General features: G+C 40.5%; 1 protein-coding gene across 1 annotated transcript in view; it reads right to left on the bottom strand.

Annotated features, from left to right (window-relative positions):
* The window catches only part of RNF150 (ring finger protein 150), a gene marked incomplete at both ends in the record, with an annotated part of 158,093 nt that overhangs the window by 41,504 nt on the left and 91,379 nt on the right, over window positions 1-25,210 (bottom strand). The window contains 3 exons of the mRNA XM_081093136.1: window positions 14,903-14,985; window positions 16,643-16,714; window positions 24,147-24,397. Of these exons, the coding sequence (XP_080949262.1) occupies window positions 14,903-14,985; window positions 16,643-16,714; window positions 24,147-24,397 (406 nt within the window). The remainder of the gene's footprint in view (window positions 1-14,902; window positions 14,986-16,642; window positions 16,715-24,146; window positions 24,398-25,210) is intronic.

Here is a 25,210-nt window from a genome sequence, read left to right as displayed (position 1 = left end):
CCCAGCAATGGCTGCAAACCTCAGAGAGAAAGCTGCACTCGCTCTGACCGAAGCCAGGCAGTCCTGCTTCTCCCGTTTGAGTCTGGGTCCCTAAAGACTCGCCTGGATCTGGAGCTCAGAGTCTGCGACTCCCTCCCGATTGAAAACGCCAACCGCGCCCTCCGCCGCCAGCCCGCTCCGCGCACTCCGCACCTCAGAATTTGACTTCAGCACTGCGCCTCCTCTGAGTGTCCGTATGCGTTTCTCTTTCCTCCTAGTTGTAGGACTTCCACTCAGCCAGCGTTCCAGTGGTTCTGGGTGATGTCCGTTCCGTCTTTTAGTTTCACTTTTGAAGTAGTTGTTCAAAGCAGCAAACTCTGGCGTTAACCTATGCCGCCATCTTGGTTCTCCCTGAAATTTTATCTTATAGGTATGGAGTTTACAAGTGAATACGTGTGAGTGTGTGTGTAAGTGAGTGTGTGTGTGTGTGTGTGTGTGTGTGTGTTAGAGAGAGAAAGAGACAGAGGGAGAGAGAGAGAAGGAGAGGGAATAAATAATGCTCAGAAAGCTTAAATCATAAGTCTTGGCCCTCCTTAATTGTAAACTACCGTTAATCTTATCAATACTACTACTGCATCTTGTTTTTCTTTATTTACTAGAGGCCTGATGCATGAAATTCATGCAATGGCTTCGGGCCTCGGCCGGCCCTCACAGCCCGGCTTTGCCCAGAAAGTTGTCTGGATAGTCGTTCTGCTGTTCAGTCTAATTAGCATATTAGCTCTCTCTCTCTCTCTCTCTCTCTCTCTCTCTCTCTCTCTCTATATATATATATATATATATATATATATATATATATATATATTTAAATTCTCACCTGAGAATATTTTTCCATTGATTTTTAGAGAGAGTGGAAGAGAGAGGGAGAGACAGAGAGAAACACTGATGTGAGAGAAACACATCGATTGGTTGCCTCCTGCACATGCCCTGACCAGGGCCGGGGCTGGCAAGGACCCTGCAACTGGGGTATGTGCCCTTGACTGGAATCAAACCCAGGACTGTTCAGTCTGCAGGCCAATGCTCTATTCACTGAGCCAAACCGGCTAGGGCTGCATCTTGTTTTTAGATGTTATTACTCTGTATTCTACTCTTTAGAATGAACTTTCTAAGGTTGAATGCAAGTAACTCAAAATTTTAAAAAAATCACAGGAGGAACTAAGGACAAAAAAAGTGCTGAAATGACTCATAGGGTGATCATGCTGATCATTAACTAATATTTCTAGCATATTTTTTGTTACCCATCAAATATGAAGACTATATCCTTATAATTGTATTGCAACCCCCTACCCCTAAATGGAAAGAAAAATAGAAGTCACTTGACTAAATAAATAAACAAAAGAATAGGGGAAGACTCTGGAATTTAGTGCAATGCACACCCAGTTTAGTAAACATCTGTAAGGCAAAGTCAATCTCAACTCTTCCTATTTGTGCAATTCTCAGTAGAGCACTGTTCCTTCCCATGTTTTAACAAAAGCTGGTTGAGGAAATACATCAGAGGAACAAAAGGACAAGATATTCTATCTCTTAACAATCCTAACAAATTGGAAGTACAACAGGGGGTTGATCAAACTCTTTTCCTTCCTAATTCACTGAAGGGAAGCAAACGTTTAGAAAGTGTTCTTTAAACACCTCACAAAACATGATGTCTACAGCTGCATAATGATGCAGAGAGGATGATGAATAATAAAATCAGGTCTTACAGTTTTAGCAGCACTGAAAATCCAGTTTAACCCATTTCCCCATCTATTGATTCTTTTTCTTAAAAATATATTTTTACTGATCTCAGAGAGGAAGGGAGAGGGAGAAAGAGAAACATCAAAGATGAGAATCATTGATCGGCTGCCTCCTGCATGCCCCCCACTGGGGATCAAGCCCGCAACCTGGCCATATGCCCTTGACTGGAATCGAACCCGGGGCCCTTCAGTCTGCAGGTCGACGCTCTATCCACTGAGCCAAACCAGCCAGGGCCCATCTATTGATTCTTGTTTTCTCTTGTCCTTTCGCCTTTATGTGTAAATCCCACCCCAACTGAATGACAATTTTTTTTCTCCATGTGGAGGAGGAAGGGCTGTTCTGGCCGTTCCATCTCATTCCCTTCTGCAGGCTATGAGACCCTGCCCCCTGCCATTGAGATCAGGGTCCCCTGGCTTTCCCTTTGGCATCAATGAAAGCTGTTTCATTCCCCTTGGGGAAATGGCCATCAAAGAACGTGATGATGAACTTTGTGTCGCTAAGTGGTTCCCTTCCATACTGTCTCCTCTCTCTCTGTCCCCTCCGCAGACAGTCCTTACAGTGATCACCGTGTTGTGTTCTGGGCTCGGTGTGAATCAGGCCAGTTAAGCAGGCACAGCCCCTCCTGCCATAAACTCCTTCCAACTCCTTCCGCTGTGGGGGCGACTCTGCCATTGGGTTTGGTCTGAAATGTTTGGACCAATTATGAGACACTGCATTTCCCGGATTCCCTCTTTTGAGGTTACATAAACATTGTTTAAAAGAAAAAGAAGAAGAAGAAAAGGAACGGGGAAAAGGAGCTGTCACACAGAACCAGTAGCGACCATATTCTGGCTGTTGCTGTAAACATAATTACTTTGTTTAGGCAAGCGAAGAGCTATGCGAGCAGGTGCACCTCCTGGAGAGGGGAAAAGAATGCCCCACAGTAAATCACTGCTCACCTCTAGCACAAGCACCGCCTCTGTGAGGAAGGAGGGTGTTTTCAGGCCCATAATAACAAGCTTGGACTCTATGGAGAAAGTGAAATCCTTAAGGCTGGGCTAGAGTGAAGTTGATGTGCATGGGGTCCTTAGACGTTTGGCTTTGAGGGAGATGGGAGTTTCTGAGGCAGAGTTTTAGCCCAAACCATATTTCCAGAGAGTTGAGAGCACAGCAGAGCACTCTTATGGGGCAGGGGGAGGGTGGGGCCAAGGTGTCAGAGCCACAGCCAGTGGTACAGTGGAAAGATCAGCTCAGAAGTCAGAAAACATGGCTTTGCTTTGGGCCCTGTGACCAATCTCTCTGAATTAAGTTTTTTTTTTTAATTAAAATAATGAGGCATTAATGATACCTACTCTATCTATCTATCTATCTATCTATATATATATATAAACATATATATAAAATTATATATAATTGTGATACCAATTAGCTATTATATGCAAAAGAGCTTTGTAAACAGTAGAGTGCTTTTCAAAGTTAAAAATCTATCTATCTATATAAACGCCTAATATGCAAATTGTCCCCTCAGAAGTTCCACTGGGGGACCAAGAATTCGATCACTCGCTATGATGTGTGCTGACCACCAGGGGGCGGCACGGAACAAAGGAAGGCCCCAGCTGGCAGCCAGGAAAGGAAGGCCCTGGCTGGCAGCCAGAAGGCTCCGATTGGCCCTGATCACCAGCCAGGCCTAGGGACCCTACCTGTGCACGAATTTCATGCACCAGGCCTCTAGTATTTTAATAAAGAGCCACTTCTTTCACCCAGTTACCTATAGTATTGGATTTAAATAGCAGTAAGGAAAAACCAACATAACGTAAAAAACTAAGACAATGCATCAGATCCTCCTGCTACTAAACTGTGTTTCTTTTTTTAGCTATAGTGGACGAAATCGATCCTTGGGGAATGCAAGTTCCGAGGGCACTGCTGAACCCTCCTTTCATAGCCAGTGTCACTCGCGCCTCTGGTTTCTGGCGGAGGGAGGCTCCGTGCTGAAAACTTGACCCTGGTCTAATTATATCACTTGGCTGGGGCAGCAAAGCTGGTTGGCACGCCTCCCGTCTGTCTAGTTGATGAATATAACCAGGGATCAGGACATTTGAAGTCAGAATGCCATATTTAACAAGGTTATTACAGTTCGAGACTTCTTCCCTAGGGCGGCATTTGCTCTGTTGCAGACGACAGAAAGTAACACATCAGACATCATTTATCAGCCCTGCCATCTCCGTTTATGTTTCCTTCTTTCATCTCTGACATTCAGTGATGTGCCTAATGTTTGGCTGGGTACACATACAAATCCAAAGTAATCAAAGAAAAATTATTAGAAAATACCATCAGCACACTTTGAACTTAAAATTTATGTAATTTTGACTAAGACACAATGCGAACTATCTTTTTTTTAAAGTTCAAAGTACTTAAAAATTTTTCCCCATTATTTTAAATGTAGGTATAAAAATTGCTTAAATCTTAAGAAAGCTCCATGACTATAGTGTACATACTATTCAGATGAAGATATAGTTTCCCCAGAGACCTCTCCTCCCCCTCACCAGTCAGTACCCACACTCTGCCATGTACCCACCATTATGACTTCTGTGAGCACAGATGAGCTTTGTTTGTGATTGAGTTTCATATAAATGGGATCATAAAGTATATTCTTTTTTTTTTTTCGGCCTGGGTTTCTTTTGCTCAACATAATGTTTTCAGGTTCATATGTGCTTTAATGTATACTTATTAATATACATTGTTTTTTTAATGCTGAGTGATATTCCATTGCATATATGTACCCCAATTTGTTTATACATTTTTCTGTTAGACATTTGGGTTGTTTTCCTTTTTGGCTATTATGAATAAATGTACTATGACAACTCTTGTACAAGTCTTTCTGTGAACGTAGCATTCATTTTTCCTGGGTACATATCCAAGAGTGGAACTGCTAGGATAGATGGGTAGTATGTGTTTAACTTTAGTAGAAACTGTCAAATTTCCAAAGCAATTGTGCCATTTTAAACTCCCACCACATTATATAACTTTTAACTTGGCAGAGTATGTTAAGTTATGTTCCTGAAAGTATGAGTCTTATAAATAATGGTTTTTATAAACAATGACTATTGAGTGGAATGCTTTACACCAATATAAATTTCAGATACATTTAAAAAAATGTAGTTAACCAATTTTTTAAAAAATTTCTTGATAGGGAAGCATAGAGAGGAAAAAATAAAAATGAACAAAGATAAAATTCATATATTTTATCTTTTTTACTATTAATCAAAGAGCATTATCAAAACAAAGTAAAATATTTAAAAGAGAAAAAGCACTATTTACTGAAAATATCAAAATTTTAAAGTGGTTAATATCACATTTTATCAATTCTAGGCCATCCCATTCTCCATCCCCATTTTAACATCTCTAAAATTGGCAAGCATCTCTTTTTTTTTTTTTATTATTGATTAAGGTATTACAAGCATCTTATAGACAATGAAAATTTAGATTAGCTATATGAAGAGCTTGTTAGTCAACAGGAATATCTCAAAGAAATAAAAAACATGGGAATTAAAACTAGTGCTACTTTGCCTGGCTGGTGTGGCTCAGTGGTTGAGCATTGGTTCATTACGCAGGAGATCATGGTTTGATTCCAGATCAGGGCACAAGCCCGGGTTTCAGGCTCCATCCTCAGTAGGGGTCGTGTAGAAGGCAGCCAATAGATGTTTCTCTCTCATGGAGGTTTCTCTCTATCCCTCTCCCTCTCTCTAGAATATATATATGTATATATACTAGAATATACATAGGTACATATACTAGAATATATATATGTACATATACTAGAATATATATATGTATATATACTAGAATATATATGATTGCCCCCTAACCACTCCCCTGCCAGCTTGATCGACGCCTAACTTCTCCCCTGCCAACCCGATCACCCCCAACTGCCCTCCCCTGAAGGCCTGGTTCCCCCAACTGCCCTCCCTGCAGGCCTGGTCCCCCCACTGCTAGCCATCTGTGGTGGCCATCTTGTGAGCACATGGGGGTGGCCATCCTGTCTGTGCGAGGGTGTGATGGTCAATTTGCATATTACCTCTTTATTATATAGGATATGCCTTTGGTTCGAATATCCATGGAAGTTCCTTAAAATAAAAAGAAAAAGAACTAGTGCTACCTTCATATTTGCCTACCAAATGAGAAGGATGTTTAAAATGGTTCTAGTTCAAGGTTCTAGTGACACTAATATAAGCATACTCACACCCACTCAGTGGAATGTAAACTGATACTATCTTTCAGGAAAGCAGTTGGACAAAACTTATGAAGGTTCTTTAAAATCATTTTTGACCCAGTAAGTTCACTTTTAGCAATGTAGCGTAAGGGATATATACATAGGAAAATATATAAAAACAATTAAGGTAATGATTTTATAATGATGAAAACTGGAAGTAATTTAAATGCTGAACAACAGGAAGGCAGTTAACTGAACTCTAATAATGGGCTACTCTGCAATCACTAAGATATTTTAAAATAATTTCTAATTATAGAAAATGCTTACTTTTTAAAAAATATATTTTTATTGATTTCAGAGAGGAATGGAGAGAGAGAGAGAGAGAGAGAGAGAGAGAGAGAGAGAGAGAGAGAGAGAGGAACATCAATGATGAGAGAGAATCATTGATTGGCTGCCTTCTGCACACCCCTGGACTGAGGACTGAGCTGGCAACCCCAGGCATGTGCCCTGCCCTGGAATTGAACTGTGACCTCCTGGTTCATAGGTCTTGATGCTCAACCACTAAGCCATGCCAGCTGGGTGAAAATGCTTACTTTTTTTTTTAATGCTTACTTTTTAATGTTAAATAAGAAAGTAGAATAAAAATTGTGTTAATGTTCTGACTCTACAATGTTTAACAAATACACGGTATATATTTAACAATATACAATGTATAACAACATATATGGTATTTACATATATGCATTATAAAAAATGAAATAGACCAATATGAATAATAATTTCTTTCTCAGTGGTGAGATTATTTTATTTCTTGTTTACATCTTTATACTTTTCTCTATGTTCAAAATGTATGAGCCATGAAACCCTGAAAGTTATTTCAAAAATCACCTCTCTATATAAACAGAACGCCCAATAATCTAACTTGCATAACATGGGCTTGAAAGCCTGAGTCAAACCTTATGAAAACCAGCCAACATTTATCACTGTTTTCAAAAAAAGGAACTTGGAAAAAAACCTGTTCCTAATCAAGATATGTCACAGGCACACAGGGTGAAGTCAGGACAGACCATTTCTGTCCGGCTAGAAAGCGCCCCTTTATTTTCCACTTCACGAGTTACAGGACTCATCGTCGGCATCCTGATCACATTTCAGCATTTTGTAAATTTCTTTTACTCATAAAGAGGTTGGAATTTTCTCCCCACAAAGACATTCAGTTCATTTGACTCATCTAAAAATCAGACTGGTCCCTGGGGAAAACAGCTTCAGGGGCTAATGTTTATTTTTAGTGCTTTCAGTAAAACTTGATTGTGATGCTTTGAGTTGTCAAATGTTAAAGTGATGCCCATTTTTACATCAGATTATAATCCTTCTTTATGTTATGTTCTTTATAATCAGAGGTTCTCAACCTGTGGGTCGCGACCCCTTTGGAAGTTGAACGACCCTTTCACAGGGGTCGCCTAAGACCATCGGAAAACACATATATAATTACATATTGTTTTTGTGATGAATCACTATGCTTTAATTATGTTCAATTTGTAACAATGAAAATACATCCTGCATATCAGATATTTACATTATGATTCATAACTGTAGCAAAATTACAGTTATGAAGTAGCAACGAAAATAATTTTATGGTTGGGGGTCACCACAACATGAGGAACTGTATTGAAGGGTTGCAGCATTAGGAAGGTTGAGAACCACTGTTTATAATGATCGTGCCATGTCTGGCAAGGAGAGTCTCTTGTCCCCCGCCCCCAAAAAGGGAAGTTCCCAGATAAATATCAGATCCAACTGAGAAGTCACCTTGGTTTATCATGAAAGGATCCAAGACATGGATCCCGCTTCAGAGTTTCAGGCGAGGCAGGTGAGGCTACGGACTGCCCAGGTGGGTTTGTTGGAAGCACCCCTGAGAACAAGGAAATGCTCTGGGACGCATTGAACAAACAGCCTGTCAGGGCGGCCCATCGGACGCCAGCCACTCACTGGTGGACTGCTGTGCGCTCACCTGCATTAGCTCAGCACATCTCATTAACTTGATTTTAACGAGGCTGGGCCTTGGCAGGCAAGCCTGGAAGTCTTAGCGTACCTGCTTGTTCAGAAAGTTCTACAAATGGATTCCTGTACTGCTTGCCATGTCCTCTCTACTAGAGGTCTCCCAGAGCTGCTTCTCTGGTGGAAGAAAATGCCATCTGTGTTTGGGGACAGGAGTTAATGGGTGCTTGCATTTGAGGAGTCAAATAATAATCAGGTTCATGTGAAAAATATATGTCAGTCACATCAACTGAAAAAGAAAAGTAGCTGGCTGTCTGATTGGTTGGACAGGGATGATTTATGAATGTCTTTGCCAATTGTAGACACATGGTAGCTAACAGACCTTCAAAGAAACTAGAAGACGAAAACTGGGCTTTGTCCTCAAACAATTCCTTTTCCAAGTCTTCAGGCCTATCACTCTTAGGTGCTATCTGACTCAGACATTGAAATGTCATTAGGAAATCCTATGCCAGTTAGGGTATCTATGACCCCAATTGGCACCTACAAGCTTCATTTGTCCTTTCACGGTTAATTTATACTGCAATTTAACGGTAACCACTTATTCTGTTTTTGGTTTTTAGTCTGGCATATTACTGTGTCTAAATCTCTATTTCATCTCTTACAGCAGGAATCCTGTTTAGATCTTTGTAAAATGTAGGCTTAAGTTTCAAAGAAAAAAACCAACGGTATTATATCTTGCATGTCCTGAATGACTAGGAGAGCTCTTAAACGGATACAACTGAAATTAAGCCTCATTCCTAAAATGGAGAGAAGAGAAAGAGGAAGGGCAGCACAGAATCCAACAATTATCTATCCAAAATGGAAGTGTGCCTCAATGACCCAGGTGTGGGATTGTTCCGGGGCTGGATAACTCAGAAGAAAGTCGCCAAAAGATAAGCCAGAGTTGGTCCTCACGTGTTTTAAGTGATAAAGGAAATCTGTTTTAGTGCTTAAAACCTGTTTTTCTGTTATGGTTTTGAAGCAATAGTGTGCCAGCTGCTGGATTTCTTCTATTGTTTAGAATTGGAATGAAAAAAGATAGGAGCAGGTTTGTTTTTTTTAAATGTAAGTAACATTGTCTATTTATTTATTTAATCCTCACCTGAGGATATGTATTTTTTTAATTTTTATTTTCTTTATTGGTTTTCTTTATTGATTACATATGTGTCCTTATCTCCCCATTGCCCTTCCTGACCCCCTCCCCCTCAGGCCCTTCTCCCCCTCCCCCCGTGTCTGTGTCCATTGGTTATGCTCATATGCATGCCTACAAGTCCTTTGGTTGATCTCTCTGAGCATGTTTTAAACACAAACAGATGCATCTACCAGTCACCGACCGATAGAGGCAGCCATTTCCAACGATTCCAAAAGCGGACTCATGCTGGGTTTCCCTGAGTCTCTCCTGACTAGTCTCTCTACATTCCCAGTGCCAACGGTCCTACTCAGGCCTCCAGCACCTCCTGCTGCAGTGGTACAATAGTCTTAAGGGAAGCGTGAAGACAGGGAATAAAGTGGAGTCACTTTAACCGAGCTGCTAAGATTATTAACATTATGAAAGTTGTGGTATGAAGAAAGACTCAATTCCTGTTCTCACTATCCTGGGAACTTAATACTTGTTTGAACTTTCCAGTCCTTTGCTGATGCCCCGGATATACACTTGGACCTGCAGATAAGTTAACACTCTAATTGCCCCCTGCAGGGCTCCCATATCCAGGCCACCTGATTACCCCCTGCAGGGCTCACCTAGACATCCGCCTGACATCCATTTTCCAGACCACTGGATGAGGCCAGACCCCCTGGTTCCCAAGTTCCGGACCACCTGGTATCCATCATCCAGACCATCTGACATCTGACTAATAACCATCCTGGACCAATCCTATAGCACTAAGAATGCAGGACTGATAATTCTCAAGAATGTGCTTTTTACTCTAAGAGCACTTAACTTTTCTTTCTTCTTTGGGACACTATTTGGGTTTCTGCCTAAATCAGTGTTTCCAGAATAATTATTCTTTTAATCGCAAATAAATGATTCTTGCCTTTCACTTTGGCCTTTTATTTTTAGATTAACGGTCTCTTAACTGGTCTCCGTACTCCAGTCACATTCCTTCAAGCCACGTTGCACATGGTGTCAGCGTGCTGTGCACGTGGCATAAGCTGAACCCCTCAGAGGGCCCCCAGCACCTGCCTACAGTCCAGGCTCCTTGGCTGGGCAATCAGGTCCTAAGTGATCTGAACCAGCCTGCTCCTCCGCCATCCTGACGGGCAGTATAAGCTAACAATTCCTGGTTACCACGAGTTGTCTTCGCTTGGAATATGCTTCTTAGCTCTGACTGGCTGGAAAACTCTTTCAGCACAACTTTATGAAAAACAATTAAGTTATTTGAATACCTAACCTTAGAAAAAAAGAAATGCCAAAATGTGAACTAAGGTCTAAACACATAGCTATTTATGACAGCCTATTTATAACAGCAAAAAAGTGTGTGTGTGTGTGTGTGTGTGGGGGGGGGGGGGCAACTGAAATGTCCAAAAATAATCAAATAAATTATGCTATATGAGATATTATAAACAATTAAAAACAATGTTGATAAAGTTTAAAGACATGGAAAATGTTTATCCTAGAAAGGACTTAAGAAGGCTTAGGAGATACAGATATCCCAGAAGAGGTCATAAAAGCAAAAGAAGAAAGAAAACTAAGAATGCAGGCATAAAGCAGAGTCAGGGATGAGGCCGCAAAGATAGCTTTTGGCTATGTGTGTGGGCCACAAACTGGGCTTTTAGCTTCCCATGAGTAAGCATAGAAAGAAATCGGGACAGTATCACCGTTCAGTACCCACAATATGAAAACATTCCCTTGCTTGGGAGAAATGTACTTATCCCATACATGAACTGCTGTGGCGAGTCCCCATGGAGAAGAGTATAAAACACTAAGGCACACATGGCAGGTTTCCCAAGGGTGATTCATACAGAAATCCGGGATGAAGGCAATGGCCACTGCACCAGCCAACTCAACTCTCCTTGTAAGGAGCCAACAGGTAATAATGCATGTTTTTAGTTTTCTGTGAATCTCCTTTGTTGCAGAAGTAGAATGTAAAGAAATGGAAAGACTGAAGTATATTTCAATTAATCTTCGCTCAACTAATTTTTTGGTCATAATTCTGATACACTTAAATGAATTTAAAGTTGTACTTGCTGAAGAGTACTTGGAGTCAATCTAGTCTATAGCCAGATAGTTAAAAATAGACTTATCCGAATGAATGATTAAGGGGCAGGAGTAGAAGCAGAGAGCTTAGTGAGAAGACTACTGCAGAAAGACAGGAAAGAATCGAAGGTCATAATGATGTAGCCATGGTACTAGAAACAGTAATAGTTCCAATAATGATGATAAGAGTAATGTCACCTTACACTGTTAGCAAGAGCAATAATAATAACAGTAGAAATACGTACCATTATCATTATTTGTCAGGTTTTGAATTGAATATGTACAAACCAATCGTTTGTTAGATAAATTAGATTTTTGCATCAAAATCTAAATCCCTTCATTGACATTTTCTCCCGTTAACAAAAGTAAAGGCTAATTTAAAAGCACAGCACACACAACATTGGCACCCTCTCCTAGATTCCCAAAGTTTTGGTGGTGCTGTCACATTCTATTCCTGTACGGAAGAAGATCAAGGGAAATGGAGTCTGCCTTTGACTTCCTTCTCATTCCTGATCATATTTTGGCTATCGATCCTTTCATGATAATTCATAAAGTATTTTAAAAGAGTTTATTAACTTAATTAAAATAGTACTTGTAAAAGCAAGAATAGATTCTGAATAGCATAGGTCTGTTTGTTAAAACTCTTCTTGGGGCTGGTAGGTATGTCTGTGCATGACTTTAATCATTACCATGACAACAAATAGGAGGGAAATCATTATTAGTTCCTTACTCATGCAAGGGTCTCCGAAAGAGACAAAGGAAAGAAACAAACAAGAGAATGAGTTTGAAAATATGGTGGTACAAGAGCATCCATTCCTGAGTGATACAGAAAGACACTCCACCCAGCAACAACAAAGCAGAGATATACCCAGCGTGTCAGGGGCAAGGAGGCCACAGAAAAGAGTGTCAGAGAAGGAAGACAATAAACTGGAACATTTTGGAAACACTTTTTACTTCAAGGATGCAAAGAATTCTGTGTATGAGTCAGCCTGGAAATAATGGGAGAGTCTATGAAGTTCATAGGAACAAAGGCTTAATAATACCCCAGAGGAAATTACCTACCAAAAAGCAAATGCCAGTGCCTTTGTTGGATAACATCCATTACTGCACACTGTCTGGCAGAACCCAGCAACAGGCATTCAAATATCTTGATTTTAAAGTCAGCATAGAAAAAAATGTATGAGCTCTTCAAAGAGTGAATACATGTGGTGAGTCTAAGATCAAAGAGCCATAAGTATAATCTGTGTTTGGGAATGCCCAATGCAGTTCACTATTTAAAGGAGGGCCTACAATAAGGAAATAAAAGCAGATGAACAGTAAGGAGCTTGAAGCAAAAAGAATCAAGGAATAAGCTGAGAACCAAATAATGATGTAAAAGGGGAAAGCTTGAGGCCAAACTGAACCAGCCTAGGGCAAGGGCTAGTATACGTAAAATGAAAGTCCCTGCCCCCCACCACCCCCCAAAAAATGAAAGTTCCTAAAGTTTTATTTTTTTGTGTGTGATAAATTTTTTTTCTTGGTTAATATTTCCGAAATATTTTAGAGTAAAAGGAGATCCGGCTTGATATACCATGACAATCTAAATACTGCTAAAGCCATGCAATTCGTCATAATTACAAATTGCAATCAGCCAGGTGTTACACACAGGGGCAGGGTGAAGTGAACTGTGGTACGTCTATGACTAGGCTATCATGCAGCCTCTAGTAACTGTATGTAGTAACATGGAATATACTTATGCCAGAACTGTAAATGAACAAGGTATTTTACACTGTATGAATTACAGAGCTAAAGTAATGCTGTACCTAGTTTTTAAAACAGATTTTCTTTTTTAATTCTTTATTGTTTAAAGTATTACATATGTCTCCTCCCCCCCCCCCCTCCTTACCCCCACCCTCGCGCGCTTGACCTCTTCCCAGCCACTCCCAGCCCCCAGCACATGCCCTCACCCCCCTAACATATTTTCTTAATTACATTTGTAAAGTTCTTTGGGGGTCTCGGGAAAAAGTTGCTATTTAATTTGCTTTAGACATTAAAAAATATATATTTTTACTGATTTCAGAGAGGAAGGGAGAGGGAGAGAGAGATACACCAAGGATGAGAGAGAATCATTGATCGGCTGCCTCTTGTGTGCCCTACACTGGGGATTGAGCCTGAAACCTGGGCATGTGCCCTGACCGGGAATTGAACCGTGACCTCCTGGTTCATAGGTTGATGCTCAATCACTGAGCACACTGACCGGGCTGCTTTGAATATTTTTTTTATTAGGAGTAGCCTGACAAGGTTCTCAACAGTCTCCAAGAAATAAAATAAAGAAAAGCACTTTCCTTACTTATAACTATCAGGATATATAAAACCCTGAGTAAAATCTGCAGAGATGAAAAGATGCTACACTGAGAGGCTCTCTGAGGTTCACATACTGCTACTCTTTGCCGTGTTTCTAGAAGTCACCTAGTAAACGCCACATATAATGTTTAGAGAGCCTTATGTTTAGTACCCTCATATGAAGGAAACTACCAAGTCTTTATGTGCCCCCCTTACGATTTCATCTTAGAGACAGTCAGGCATCTATAAACCCAGGAGAGGAATCCCACTCAAAGGCCTTGGCTGGGGCCACCAGGGTGCACTTCCTCAGGCCCGGTTTCCTAATGATCAATTGGCCTAAAAGCATTCAAGTACAACCCATTCATTCCCCTTGGGGGTTTCTGCATCTATTTGAGTATCCTGGGTGTGATTTTTTTCTCTGTAACTTCTTTGTCATTTTGAGATTATTAAACCTATTCCTCCAAAGGCATACTTTATTTCTTTTGTATTTCTAATGAATAGTTTTATAAGATGCATTGTTTTATGATGAAATGGATTGTGTTGTATCTTTGGGTGTTTTCTATCTTTGTGTACTTTTCTACTTTATTTACCTGAGTATTTTAAGATTCTTTAAAGCCAGTCTTTTCAAGTGAAGACCATTTCTTCAAGGCAGAATTTAATTTTATTTTTAGGACACTTGAGCAGATGCAGAAAGGTTTTTAATTATAGGAGGACAGCTTTTAAGGCAACTTTAAAATAATTTAATTAAGTTATTTAAATGTGTTTAATTTTAACAGTATAAAAGGAATTCAGACACCTTAACAGTAAATATCAATTAGCGAGAGGAATGAGGATTGCGTGAGAATCACCTGGGGAGCTTTTCCAGCTACACTTGCGGGCACTCTCTCCTATAGATTCTAGAAGTTTTGGCAGGGGACTGTCACATTCTGTTCCTGTTAGTAAAACAAAAAAAACCCCAGCCCCCCTAAAAACAACACCCCCCCCTCCCCAAACCAAACAAATAAAGAGAAATGGAATCTGCCTTTGGCTTCCTACTTAATCCTGACCATTTCCTGGCTGCTGATCATTCATAAAATATTTGAAAGATTTTACTCATTTAATTAAAGTAGCACTGTAAAATCAAGACTGGACTCTATCACAAATCTTCTGTTAAAGAAAACTAGTACTGGGATCCATGCTATCAAACTGTATCATGAGGTCCTACTTCCTAGAGGTATACCTCCTTTGGTGCAAAGAGGATCAGGAGAAAAGTTACACAGAAAGAATGAGCTTTCCGGTTGTTTGGTAGTGACACATGGAAACGTTTGGGCAGATGGGCCTAGCAGGTCTGAGCCAGAGGCCAGCAGGCACTCGCCACACTCGCCCCAGCCACACCAGGCATCCTGGTGACTCACCGGCAGGGCAAGATCCGGACCACGTCGCTGGGCTTGTACCCTTCAATACAGACTGCACAGTTGTCAAAGTCGGGCTCTGTTTCCTGCAACACAGAAAGCACACGTGAGCCTACTTTTGTAGTTTCAACTCACTCTTGTAAAGATACCCAAATAACACACCAAAGGACCATGCCTCAGGGCCAGGCTTCAATGGTCTTGGGGTCAGTTTTCTTAATCAATAATTTACTATTTACTGGCTTAGTTTCCATTCATTCTAATCTCCACTTTTTGTCTCTGTGTTCCACTGCAAGTGGAACAATTTTTAAATTGCACCATTACTAATAATGCTACTTATTATAATTAGAGGTGACACAGCAAAAACTCGAAGATGAGAAATACCATTTATGGAGAAGTATCTGAATAATATTTAATCTTTCCATTCCTCAGGAATCTAATGTACACAATGCTAAAATAGTGTTTCTGACTTCCCCATCTCTTCCCCAAGTATATAAATCTCCTTAATACCCCATAAAATATTACTTATATAATAGCTCTTATTCTTTTATTATTCTCTGTCACAGGGGAAAAAGTAATGGAAAAATACTTTCAATTCAGTAGTGATTTTAAATGAATGTTATCATAATAAACTCAACAGAATTTTTATATAGTTGAAAAACAGCAGCACATAATTAGGGAGACAAATCAATTATTCAGACCAGAGACAACCACCTGGAACACATGTTGAGTCATGAATCCCTTACAAGCTCCCAAGAGCTCCAAATCCATGTCCGCAATCCACTGCTCTAAAATTTCTCCTGGGCGAAGAGAGGCCCTCAGAGGCCGCAGGTATGGACTGACTGCTCTGTTGTCCGTCCTCTAGACATGCATTTGCTTTAGGCTTTATGTCATCCTGCTACAGGGAGGGAGGCCGCTGCAACGACTTTGGGGCTCTAGACACTAGATTTCAGAGGCACTAAATATGCTTCCTGCACTTACTGTAGTGGAGGACATCCTTCAGCACAGAACATTGTCTTCTTTGCAAAGAGTCAAGTCCTAATACAGAAACCATCTTTAAAAAAAAAAATCTTGTGGGACACTGGAATAAGATAATTAGCTACTGCTTGAAAATGGAACATGATTTCCTTCTTTGCATTGGCTTCTAGAAAGCCCCTACCTAAATTTGGGGCCCATTTCTGTTAGGCATTTTAGGTAATGCATTTGTCTACTAATTTCATCCTGGCTTCATCTGCTCTTCCTACATTAATTTTAAATTTCTCATATTTTCTATCCCAACTACTTTGCTGTCCTATTGTATACATTTTATAAAGGGCTCTAAGTTATCCTATATAATAAAAGCCTAATATGCAAATCGACTGAACAGCAGAACCACTGGTCGCTATGATGTGCACTGACCACCAGGAGGCAAATGCTTAATGCAGGAGCTGCCCCAAACCTGCAGGCCCCAGGCCAGCCAAGGCAGGTGCAAGTGCCCCCCGCCCCGCCTCCCCCAACCAGATTGCCCGGCCAGTGGCTCCACAGATTGGCTCTGATCGCTGGCCAGGCCTAGGAACCCTACCCGTGCACGAGTGCACTGGGCCTCTAGTATTTATTTAATAAAGATGGGTAAAATAACAGATGCCTATGGGAGAACTATTAGCATACATCCCTCCTTTCCCATCCTTCTCTCTCTTCCACCTCGGTGGCCAGTAAAGCCAGGAGCTGGTTTGAATAGCCCCTCACGCAAAGAAAAGAGGCTGTTACCTTGTCGCCCTTCTTGATGGTCCTGACCTGGAGCTTGCTGATTGCTTTCTTCGCTGCATCCCCCAGTCGGCGCTGAAATAGCAAATGCTGCTGGTTAGTAATAAAGGCCTGTAATTCTTGACTTTGCTTCTAATAACATTTAATAAACCAGGGCAGCTATATCTGAAATCATGCACGAGTGGCATGAATGTTAATGATGTCTGAAAGAGATGGGGTGGTGATATCTGAACAAAGTGGCTCTGGTAATTGAGGTCTAGTAGAGAGAAGGTCTTCATGTCCCATGTTAAGCAAGTGGCATATGATATGGAAAGATCCTGTCCAGTGACATTAGTGCAGGTTACATTTACACAGATTACCAAAAATATAAATTGAGGCCCTAGCCGTGTGGCTCAGTGGATAGAGCATTGGCTTATGGACAGAAGGGTCCCAGAGTTCGATTCCAGTCAAGGGCACGTAACTCGGTTGGAATTTTAAGAATATCCTTTACTTATGTAGACTCAAACTAGGTTTATATTTAGTTTGTATTATCCTATTACATCGCATTCTTACATGCCAATTTTGCCTCCTTTGTGTATGTTTAAGTGTGGGTATGGGTATAGGGAAATACATAAAAATATGTTTAGTTTAACAAATAATTATACAGCAAACCCCTATGCAACCACCATAACCCACATCAAGAAATACTATATTCAACCTGGTTCACAGGTCAACACTCAACCACTGAGCAACACCAGCTGGGCTATACATACAGTGGTTACAGTAAATAAGTAGAAAAGGAGATATTCTCCACGCTAATTTACTTTCATTTTTGATATTTCATTTTTAGTTTTTAAAATAATCACCAGAATTTTTAACAGGAGAGTAAACTTTGGCTGTTTCCTAAAGGGACACCCATATACACTTGAGATTTATGCAGAAGTCCAGGAGTAGACAGCAAACTAAACTGGCAAGAAAAATAGGAAGAGTCTAATGATAAATATCAATGGGGGACATAGAGTAAGAGAAAAAAAGAACTGAGGTAAAACTAAACAGAATGCAACTCTCTTCCCTCCTCTTTTCCTCTAGTTATTGACTAATTGTCCTTGGGTCTCAAATCACGTCATTTTGGGGGAGCCCTTCCCAGATGTCTTCCAGGAGAAAAGACCCCTCTGGTCTACATCCTCACAGCACCTTGTCCCACTGCTTCATAGCCCTGTGACAACATATACTATTTTAAAGATCAACCCCAGTTACTTTTCTCTCATGTAAGCTCCCGGAGGACAGGGCTGTATTTATGTTTGCTTCCCATTAATATGAATAGAGCTGCCTTCAGTAATTGACAGTGGGTCATTCAATACATATTTTAGATCACATACTTGGTCCCAGTTTCAAAAGCTCTGGGTTTTGAAAAAAAAAATGGTAGTGAAAACACACAAATTTCTGCTCTCTGTAGTTTACTATCTAGTGGAATCTTCCTTAATGGTCGATGAGTGAATAAAATCTTAAACCAAGAGACCGACTTTTTAAAATTATTTTTTATTTTTATTTTTTAGCAGGGAAAACAACCTGAGAAATTTACCAGTTAATGTGAAAATACATGGACAAACTATGATACATATGGTTAAGTAAGCAAAGCTATGGTCCTGACCTTGTCAAAGCCAGCCTGTCGCAACTAAGAGCTGCTTTTCATTGAAGAAGACAGGAGCAAGAATTGAAAGACATGGAGAAGGCGCTACTTGCTACAGGGAGTAAATGCAGAAAACCTATAGAATATTATATTTAGAATAAGAGATCTGGGCCCACAGTCAAGTATTGATTGTTTTAATTTTAAGTTATGAATTCAGATATTTCTGTAATTGTGTTTAATTTGTATTATATAATATCTGGCCCCAATTTCATCACTTACATTGTTTTTTATTTTTAAAGCAGAGCAGTAAGGCAGCAAAAATTATTTTCAAACAATGTACTGGATTATACTCAAAGAAAGACCATCTTTTTTTAAGGAGGTGAACCAGAAATAATGTTTTCAAAATTTATTTAAAATCATTTTTTAAGCAAATGAAATACGTCCTTTTTAAATGTGAACATGTAAGGTAAATTCAAAGACTACTTTCTATCTTGTCCATGTATTTTATTTTGCTTTTGGTTATATCTGAATAAAAAGGGGGTATTTTTTTTTTTTAAAAAAATCCCCTTCTCTCTTCCAGAAAAATAAAAAGCTGTTTCCATACCCTTTTGAGGGAAAATGAAAGCTGCCTTTATAAAAAACAAAAAGAAAATGGTTTGTCTGTCCAGGAAATGTAAGCTGACATTAGGGTATCCGGGATTATGGCTAATAGCAGAGTTAATGGTTAGGGGATTAGAAAGAGGAATTCCATTACTGGCATTTGGTGACTGAGGGCTGGGAGGTTAAAGGAGTTCAGTGGAGGATAAAGTCATTTGGGAGATGGGCTTCTCACATGAGCAGAACTAGCAGATGGAGAAATTCGAGTATAAGAGAAAATGATAAAGTCCTCTCAACACCAAGTCTAAGAGGTCTTCCTCCCTGGAAGTCCTGAGAAATCAAATGACTCACAAAGGAAGGAAGACATGTTTTCCTCATCATTCTGGAAAAATGGTGTGAGGGTATTCCTTTCCCTTGGAGTGCCTTGAGACCAACCTCATTTCAGATGGTAATTCACATACACCTCCTTTCAGGAGGAAAACGGTAACGTTTTGTGAGTGGCTGACAAAGGACAAGTAAGTCCAACGTGCTGGGGGCAGAGATGTTCTAGATACCTTGGGGAATACAGAAAAGTCCGCTTCTGAGATATAGATAATAGTTATAAAACTGTGGATTGCTATTTTCAATAGGAGCCTAGATTAACCAAAAAAGGGGAAAGCACCATAAAGTTTTGTAATGTAGTCAAATTGTGTAAGTATGCACGTGTTTGTATTTCTCTTTAAGTGACACAAAAATGACCCAGGAATATTGACTTCTAAATAAAAACGCTGACTCACTTGAAACAATTTTCTAACCAGTATTACTGGATTTCCAAAATGCAAACTAAAGAGATAATGAGTGAAAACCTAAACATTCTTAATGAAATGGTCCACCTAAAGCAGTTGTAGCTTTTGCAGTTGGTCTCTTCCATCTTTGGGTTCTTAACTGCACCAAGAATAAACGAGAGAAAAACCACAGGCCCTGCTCAAACTGAGCCTGGTGTGGAGCCTGAATAGAGAATCTAGGGGTTGGAACCAGAAGTCTGTCACAAAAAGCATCCTTACCTTTGTGGTTGGTTCTCAGAAATGCAGACTAATGGGACAGGCTGCTAATGGGAGACTTAGCGACCAAAATTATCCAATCAGATGACATGGAACATAAACTCGATTTTGAAGCTGTATCGGTGTCCTTATGTTCCTAGTTTGTTTTTAATCATGATCACTGCACGTCTGTACATTTAGGGGCCACCTCATACATTTAGGGATCACCTCAAGTTTCTAGAGGCCTTTTGTTTCAGAGAGTGATTCCTCTCCCTTGTCTAGGGGCTCCTACAGATTTTCTCTAACCCACTAGATCCAAATCATGCTTTTTCACTAAAGATGACCAGGAGTTGGGCCATCTTAATAATTACATTTATCCGTCAATTGAATCTAAATGAGTATAAGAAAGCATTTACCAAGGTTATTGGTTCCTTGACAGTAGTGAAGACAAATGGCTTCATGAAAAATAAAAAAGAACCATTTATTAAAAGAAGAAAGTCCTATATAAATGCCAACAAGGACAGTAAACAATGGCAGACTCCAGTTCAACCCAAGACACATAAGCTAGTGACCTTACGAGATGGAGAAAATGAAGACACTTTCCTCTTGTCCCCTTCTGTGTTATAAACAGACGTGCAGTGAACATGATTAAAAACAAACTGGGAACATAAGGACACCAATACAGCATCAAAATCGAGTTTATGTTCCATCTCATCTGATTGGATAATTTTGTATCATATTTGCCCCTTTTTACTGACAGCTGTATTTGATCATCATGATTCTCATCACCACCACCAAGTGGAAAAACAACAAAGTGTTCTTATGTCCTAAGGTGAAGAGAGGACACTGTAAACATAAACAGAGTTGGTCCCAGTCATCTGGAACCTCATGTGGCCACGGGTGACTCAGACACTTCCCTCACTTGCTCTAATACACAACAATGAATTTTCCAGGCCTGGCTGATGCAACAGAAATCACTGCACACCAGTTCAGCTGATTTCTATGATGTAGGTCACCACTCCGTAAATGTAGTAAAGTGGGTAAGAGAATCAGCCTGGCTGCCCTGACAGCCTGGTGACCTCACAGAGTGATGACTTAAAGCTGTGCACACATGACATGAGGCAGAAACATCAGGGTTATCTTTTGTGGGAGGTATTGTAGAAGAGAAGGCAATGGCTTGGATGTTAGAAGATCCAGCTTTCAGTCCTATTTCTGTCACTAACTGTGAGACTTTGGCTAAGTCACTTCAACATTCTGGACCCCAGTTGCCCGCATTAGTAAAACCAGGTATGTGGAGTCATGTCATTTCCAGTTTTACCAGGTCAGGATTTTCTCCCACATAGAACAGGACTGGGAGGCAAAGATCCTTGGGACCTGAATGATCTAAACATGGCAAGTCAATGGCTAATTATCTCATTGAATAGGTCACAGATATAAGATACATTTTGCCTTTCCATCCTCCCGAGGGCTCTGCACTTTCTGCAGGGACACATCAGGGACCGAGTTGGTTGTCACTTTTTAGGAGACAGAAGCATCTGGGACACTTGGCATACTCCTTTCCCTTCCCTCTCTCTTCCCTTGTGGTGTTCAAATTTGTCTTAAATACCATTGCTTCTCTTGTTCCAGCATAACTTTAGGACTAAATGTGCAAATGAAATCAAGGGGCCATGGGCCATGTACACGCAAATACTAGGAAAAGTGTTCACACAGAGGAGTACCTCTTTCAAGAAAGCTTGGTTGAATGTCATTACCAGGCCTCACATAAAACAACACAAACCAGGTCTGGTTTCCTTGGATTAGCCTCAAAGGCAACATTGTTTATGAAAAACAAAAAAGAGCCTTACATCATTTATCTGATCTGCCCATGTTTGAAATTGCCGCCGTCTCCTGAGAGTCCTGTGGTTTTCAGGACACAGACCCCGTCTTTGTGTTGGAGATGGGATATCCTAGGAGACAGAGGGACAATGTCCCCGAGCATCACCAGCCGGCAGGCTCACCTGCCACAGCTGTGGCAGGAATGCTGTTCGCTGCATCTGCAGGCTGAGCAGCTGCCAAAGTGGCACATCTGGAGAGTGAGGGACACATGGCTCCTTCACCTCCTGGAGGGGAAGGGAGGCTGCCCATAGTGGACATTGGCATTCAGATCAAGAATCTCGCCCTGACCAGTTTGGCTCAGCGGATAGAGCATTGGCCTGCAGACTCAGGGGTCCCAGGTTCGATTCCGGTCAAGGGCATGTACCTTGGTTGCGGGCACATCCCCAGTGGGGAGTGTGCAGGAGGCAGCGGATCGATGTTCCTCTCTCATCGATGTTTCTAACTCTCTATCCCTCTCCTTTCCTCTCTGTAAAAAATCAATAAAATATATATATATATATATATATTTTTTTTTTTTTTTTTTTTTTGGTCAACAATCGACTTTTTATTTTTTTATTTTTTTTTTTTTAAATTTTTTTATTGCTTAAAGTATTACAAAGGGTATTACATATGTGTCCATTTTATCCCCCCGCCCTAGACAGTCCCCCAGCCTCCCCTATCCCCCAGTGTCTTATGTCCATTGGTTATGCTTATACGCATGCATACAAGTCCTTTAGTTGATCTCTTACCCCCCTACCTCCTGCCCCCCAACCCTCCCCGGCCTTCCCACTGCAGTTTGACAATCTGTTTGAGGCAGCTCTGCCTCTGAATCTATTATTGTTCAAAAGTTTACAATGGTCTCTATTATCCATGAATGAGTGAGATCATGTGGTATTTTTCCTTCATTGACTGGCTTATTTCACTTAGCATAATGCTCTCCAGTTCCATCCATGACGTTGCAAATGGTAAGAGTTCCTTCCTTTTTTGAGCAGCATAGTATTCCATCGTGTAGATGTACCACAGTTTTCTAATCCATTCATCTACTGATGGGCACTTAGGCTGTTTCCAGATCTTAGCTATGGTGAATTGTGCTGCTATGAACATAGGGGTGCATATATCTTTTCTGATTGGTGTTTCTGGTTTCTTGGGATATATTCCTAGAAGTGGGATCACAGGGTCAAATGGGAGTTCCATTTTCAGTTTAATAAAATATATTTAAAAAAAAAAAAGAATCTGTCATGTCCCTGGCCTACCAGGTAGCTGCGTTGATTAGAGCATCATCTGGATACACCAAGGTTGCCAGTTTGATCCCTGGTTAGGATACACACAAGAATCAACCAACAAGTGCATGAATGGGTGGAACAACAAATCGATGTTTCTCTCTCCCTCTCCCTCTCTCCCTTCTTCCTCTCTCTCAAAATCAATCAACAAAACAAAATTAAAAAGGATCTGTCATGACCCTGGCTCTCCATCTCAGAGTTTAAGAAGGGAGGTGTTTGGTTGAGTAGAAGAACCCTGAGCCTCCTCTGTGGAGCCCCCGGAGTCAGGGGGTCTTAGACTAGATACTAGGAAGGACTTAACAACCAATCTTAACTTCTAAGGCCAAAAAGGAACAAATTCAATCAGTAGGATGTGCTTAGTGTCACTTGTACACTTTTTTTAAAAAGAGAAAACGTGTCCATCAATAGGAGCTGGTTTAATACATACAGCATACACAGAAAATGAAATGTAATCCAGGCATTAGAAATGAGAAGGCAGCTTGGATTGAGTGTTGATATAAATTAATCTCTAAGATATAGTGAGAAATAAGGGTACAGAATTAAGAGTACTATTATTTGTTCACACACACACACACACGAATGTACATGCATTTTCAAGCACATGAAATATCTCTAGAAGAGAAGAAATTCCAGGCAGAGGACCTGGGTAACTAAGGGGTACACATGGGAAGGCAATTACTTTGCATTTACACCATTTTATATCTTTTGCAATTTATACCATGTGTATATATTATCTGTTCAAAAATTAATTGCTTTTTAAAATAGCTTTTATTTACCTCCTTTTCTTCTATCCACAGGGAGGAAATCTGGGCTCTTCCTAAACCATTTTGCCACTATTAGCATAATCTCAGCTCACGTGCCCTTTCTCCTTTTATTATGCGCCTAAATGAAGATAAGCACTAGGCATATAGGACAAAGCCCCTCCATTTTATAGAATAAATAAATAAAACATCAAAATATGTGTATTTGGCAAAGATCTGAAAAACTATGCAGCAAATATTAAGTGCTTATCTTGAGTGTCGGAGATGGGATATCCTACGGTAATTTTGGTCTTGTCTTAGTAGTTTGTGTGATTTTCTAAGTTTATACAATAACATGTCTTATTTTTATAATAATTTTTAAGTTTAGAAAAACTTTTTGCAACTCACCTGGTTCCTGTCCCTGGCATTTGCATATCGAAACCTCTGGATATAATAAAAGACCAGCCATGCGAGGGAAATGATCATCAGGACGATGAAGGAGATGGAGACAAACACAACCGACGTGCGGCTCACGTATTTCTGCAAGTTCCGGGTACCGATGGTGATGTACATCGTCACGGTGATGTTTCTTTCCAGCAGGCTGACTATCTCCTTCCCTTTGGGCTCAGGAATCATTATCGCCACGATGTCTTCTACACCTGTTGTGAGAGGGACCAGGGTAAGGGGATGAGAGAGAGCAGGAAAGTAAAAGTGAAATGTCTGGATAAAGTAACATACACCCACATAATGACATTATTTTTGATGATTCTTTGCCAGATTTAATAGCCATGTGCAATTCTAAGATCAAACAGCCAGAAACTGAAGCAAGTTGTCTTTTTTCAGCTACTTTCAGATGCTGCTGTCTTGACTATGAGAAAAGAACCTAAAATGAACTCATAATTTTGGTAGCAGCGAGGTCATGATCAACCTACCCTTCAACTGTCCAAGGTGTTGCTGACCCTGCTAAATAAAGGTGGCCGCTTTTCAATCAGCCCAAGTTTACAGCCCTAAATTGCATTTCACAACCCTCCCGCCCCCTGAAGAGAGGAAAAGGCACTCTGACCCCATGGCACAAAGGTCAAATGCAGTTTTTTGCCATCTGTCTTCGACCTTTTTCTCTTTCCATCACTCAGACACTCTGAATACTTGATCACAGATCTATACTTACCATTTTCAGGTCAATCTTCTTCTGCAGTGAGTACCCAAAGCAACCCCAAATAGAGTTTCTTATTTTTATTTATTTATTTTTTTTATTGCTTAAAGTATTACAAAGAGTATTACATATGTCTCATTCCCCGTCCCCCCTCCCCACCCCTTGACAATCCCTCGGCCTCCCCTATCCCCCAGTGTCTTATGTCCATTGGTTATGCTTATATGCATGCATACAAGTCCTTCGATTGATCTCTTACCCCACCTCACGCCCCTCAACCCTTCCCAGCCTTCCGGCTGTAGTTTGACAGTCTGTTCGAGGC

This window comes from Myotis nattereri (assembly GCF_964212035.1).
Source record: "Myotis nattereri genome assembly, chromosome: 5".
In the NCBI taxonomy this organism is placed as follows: Eukaryota; Metazoa; Chordata; class Mammalia; order Chiroptera; family Vespertilionidae; genus Myotis; species Myotis nattereri.
Note: the sequence above shows the minus strand (reverse complement) of the source record. Positions and strands in the feature narration are given on the sequence as shown.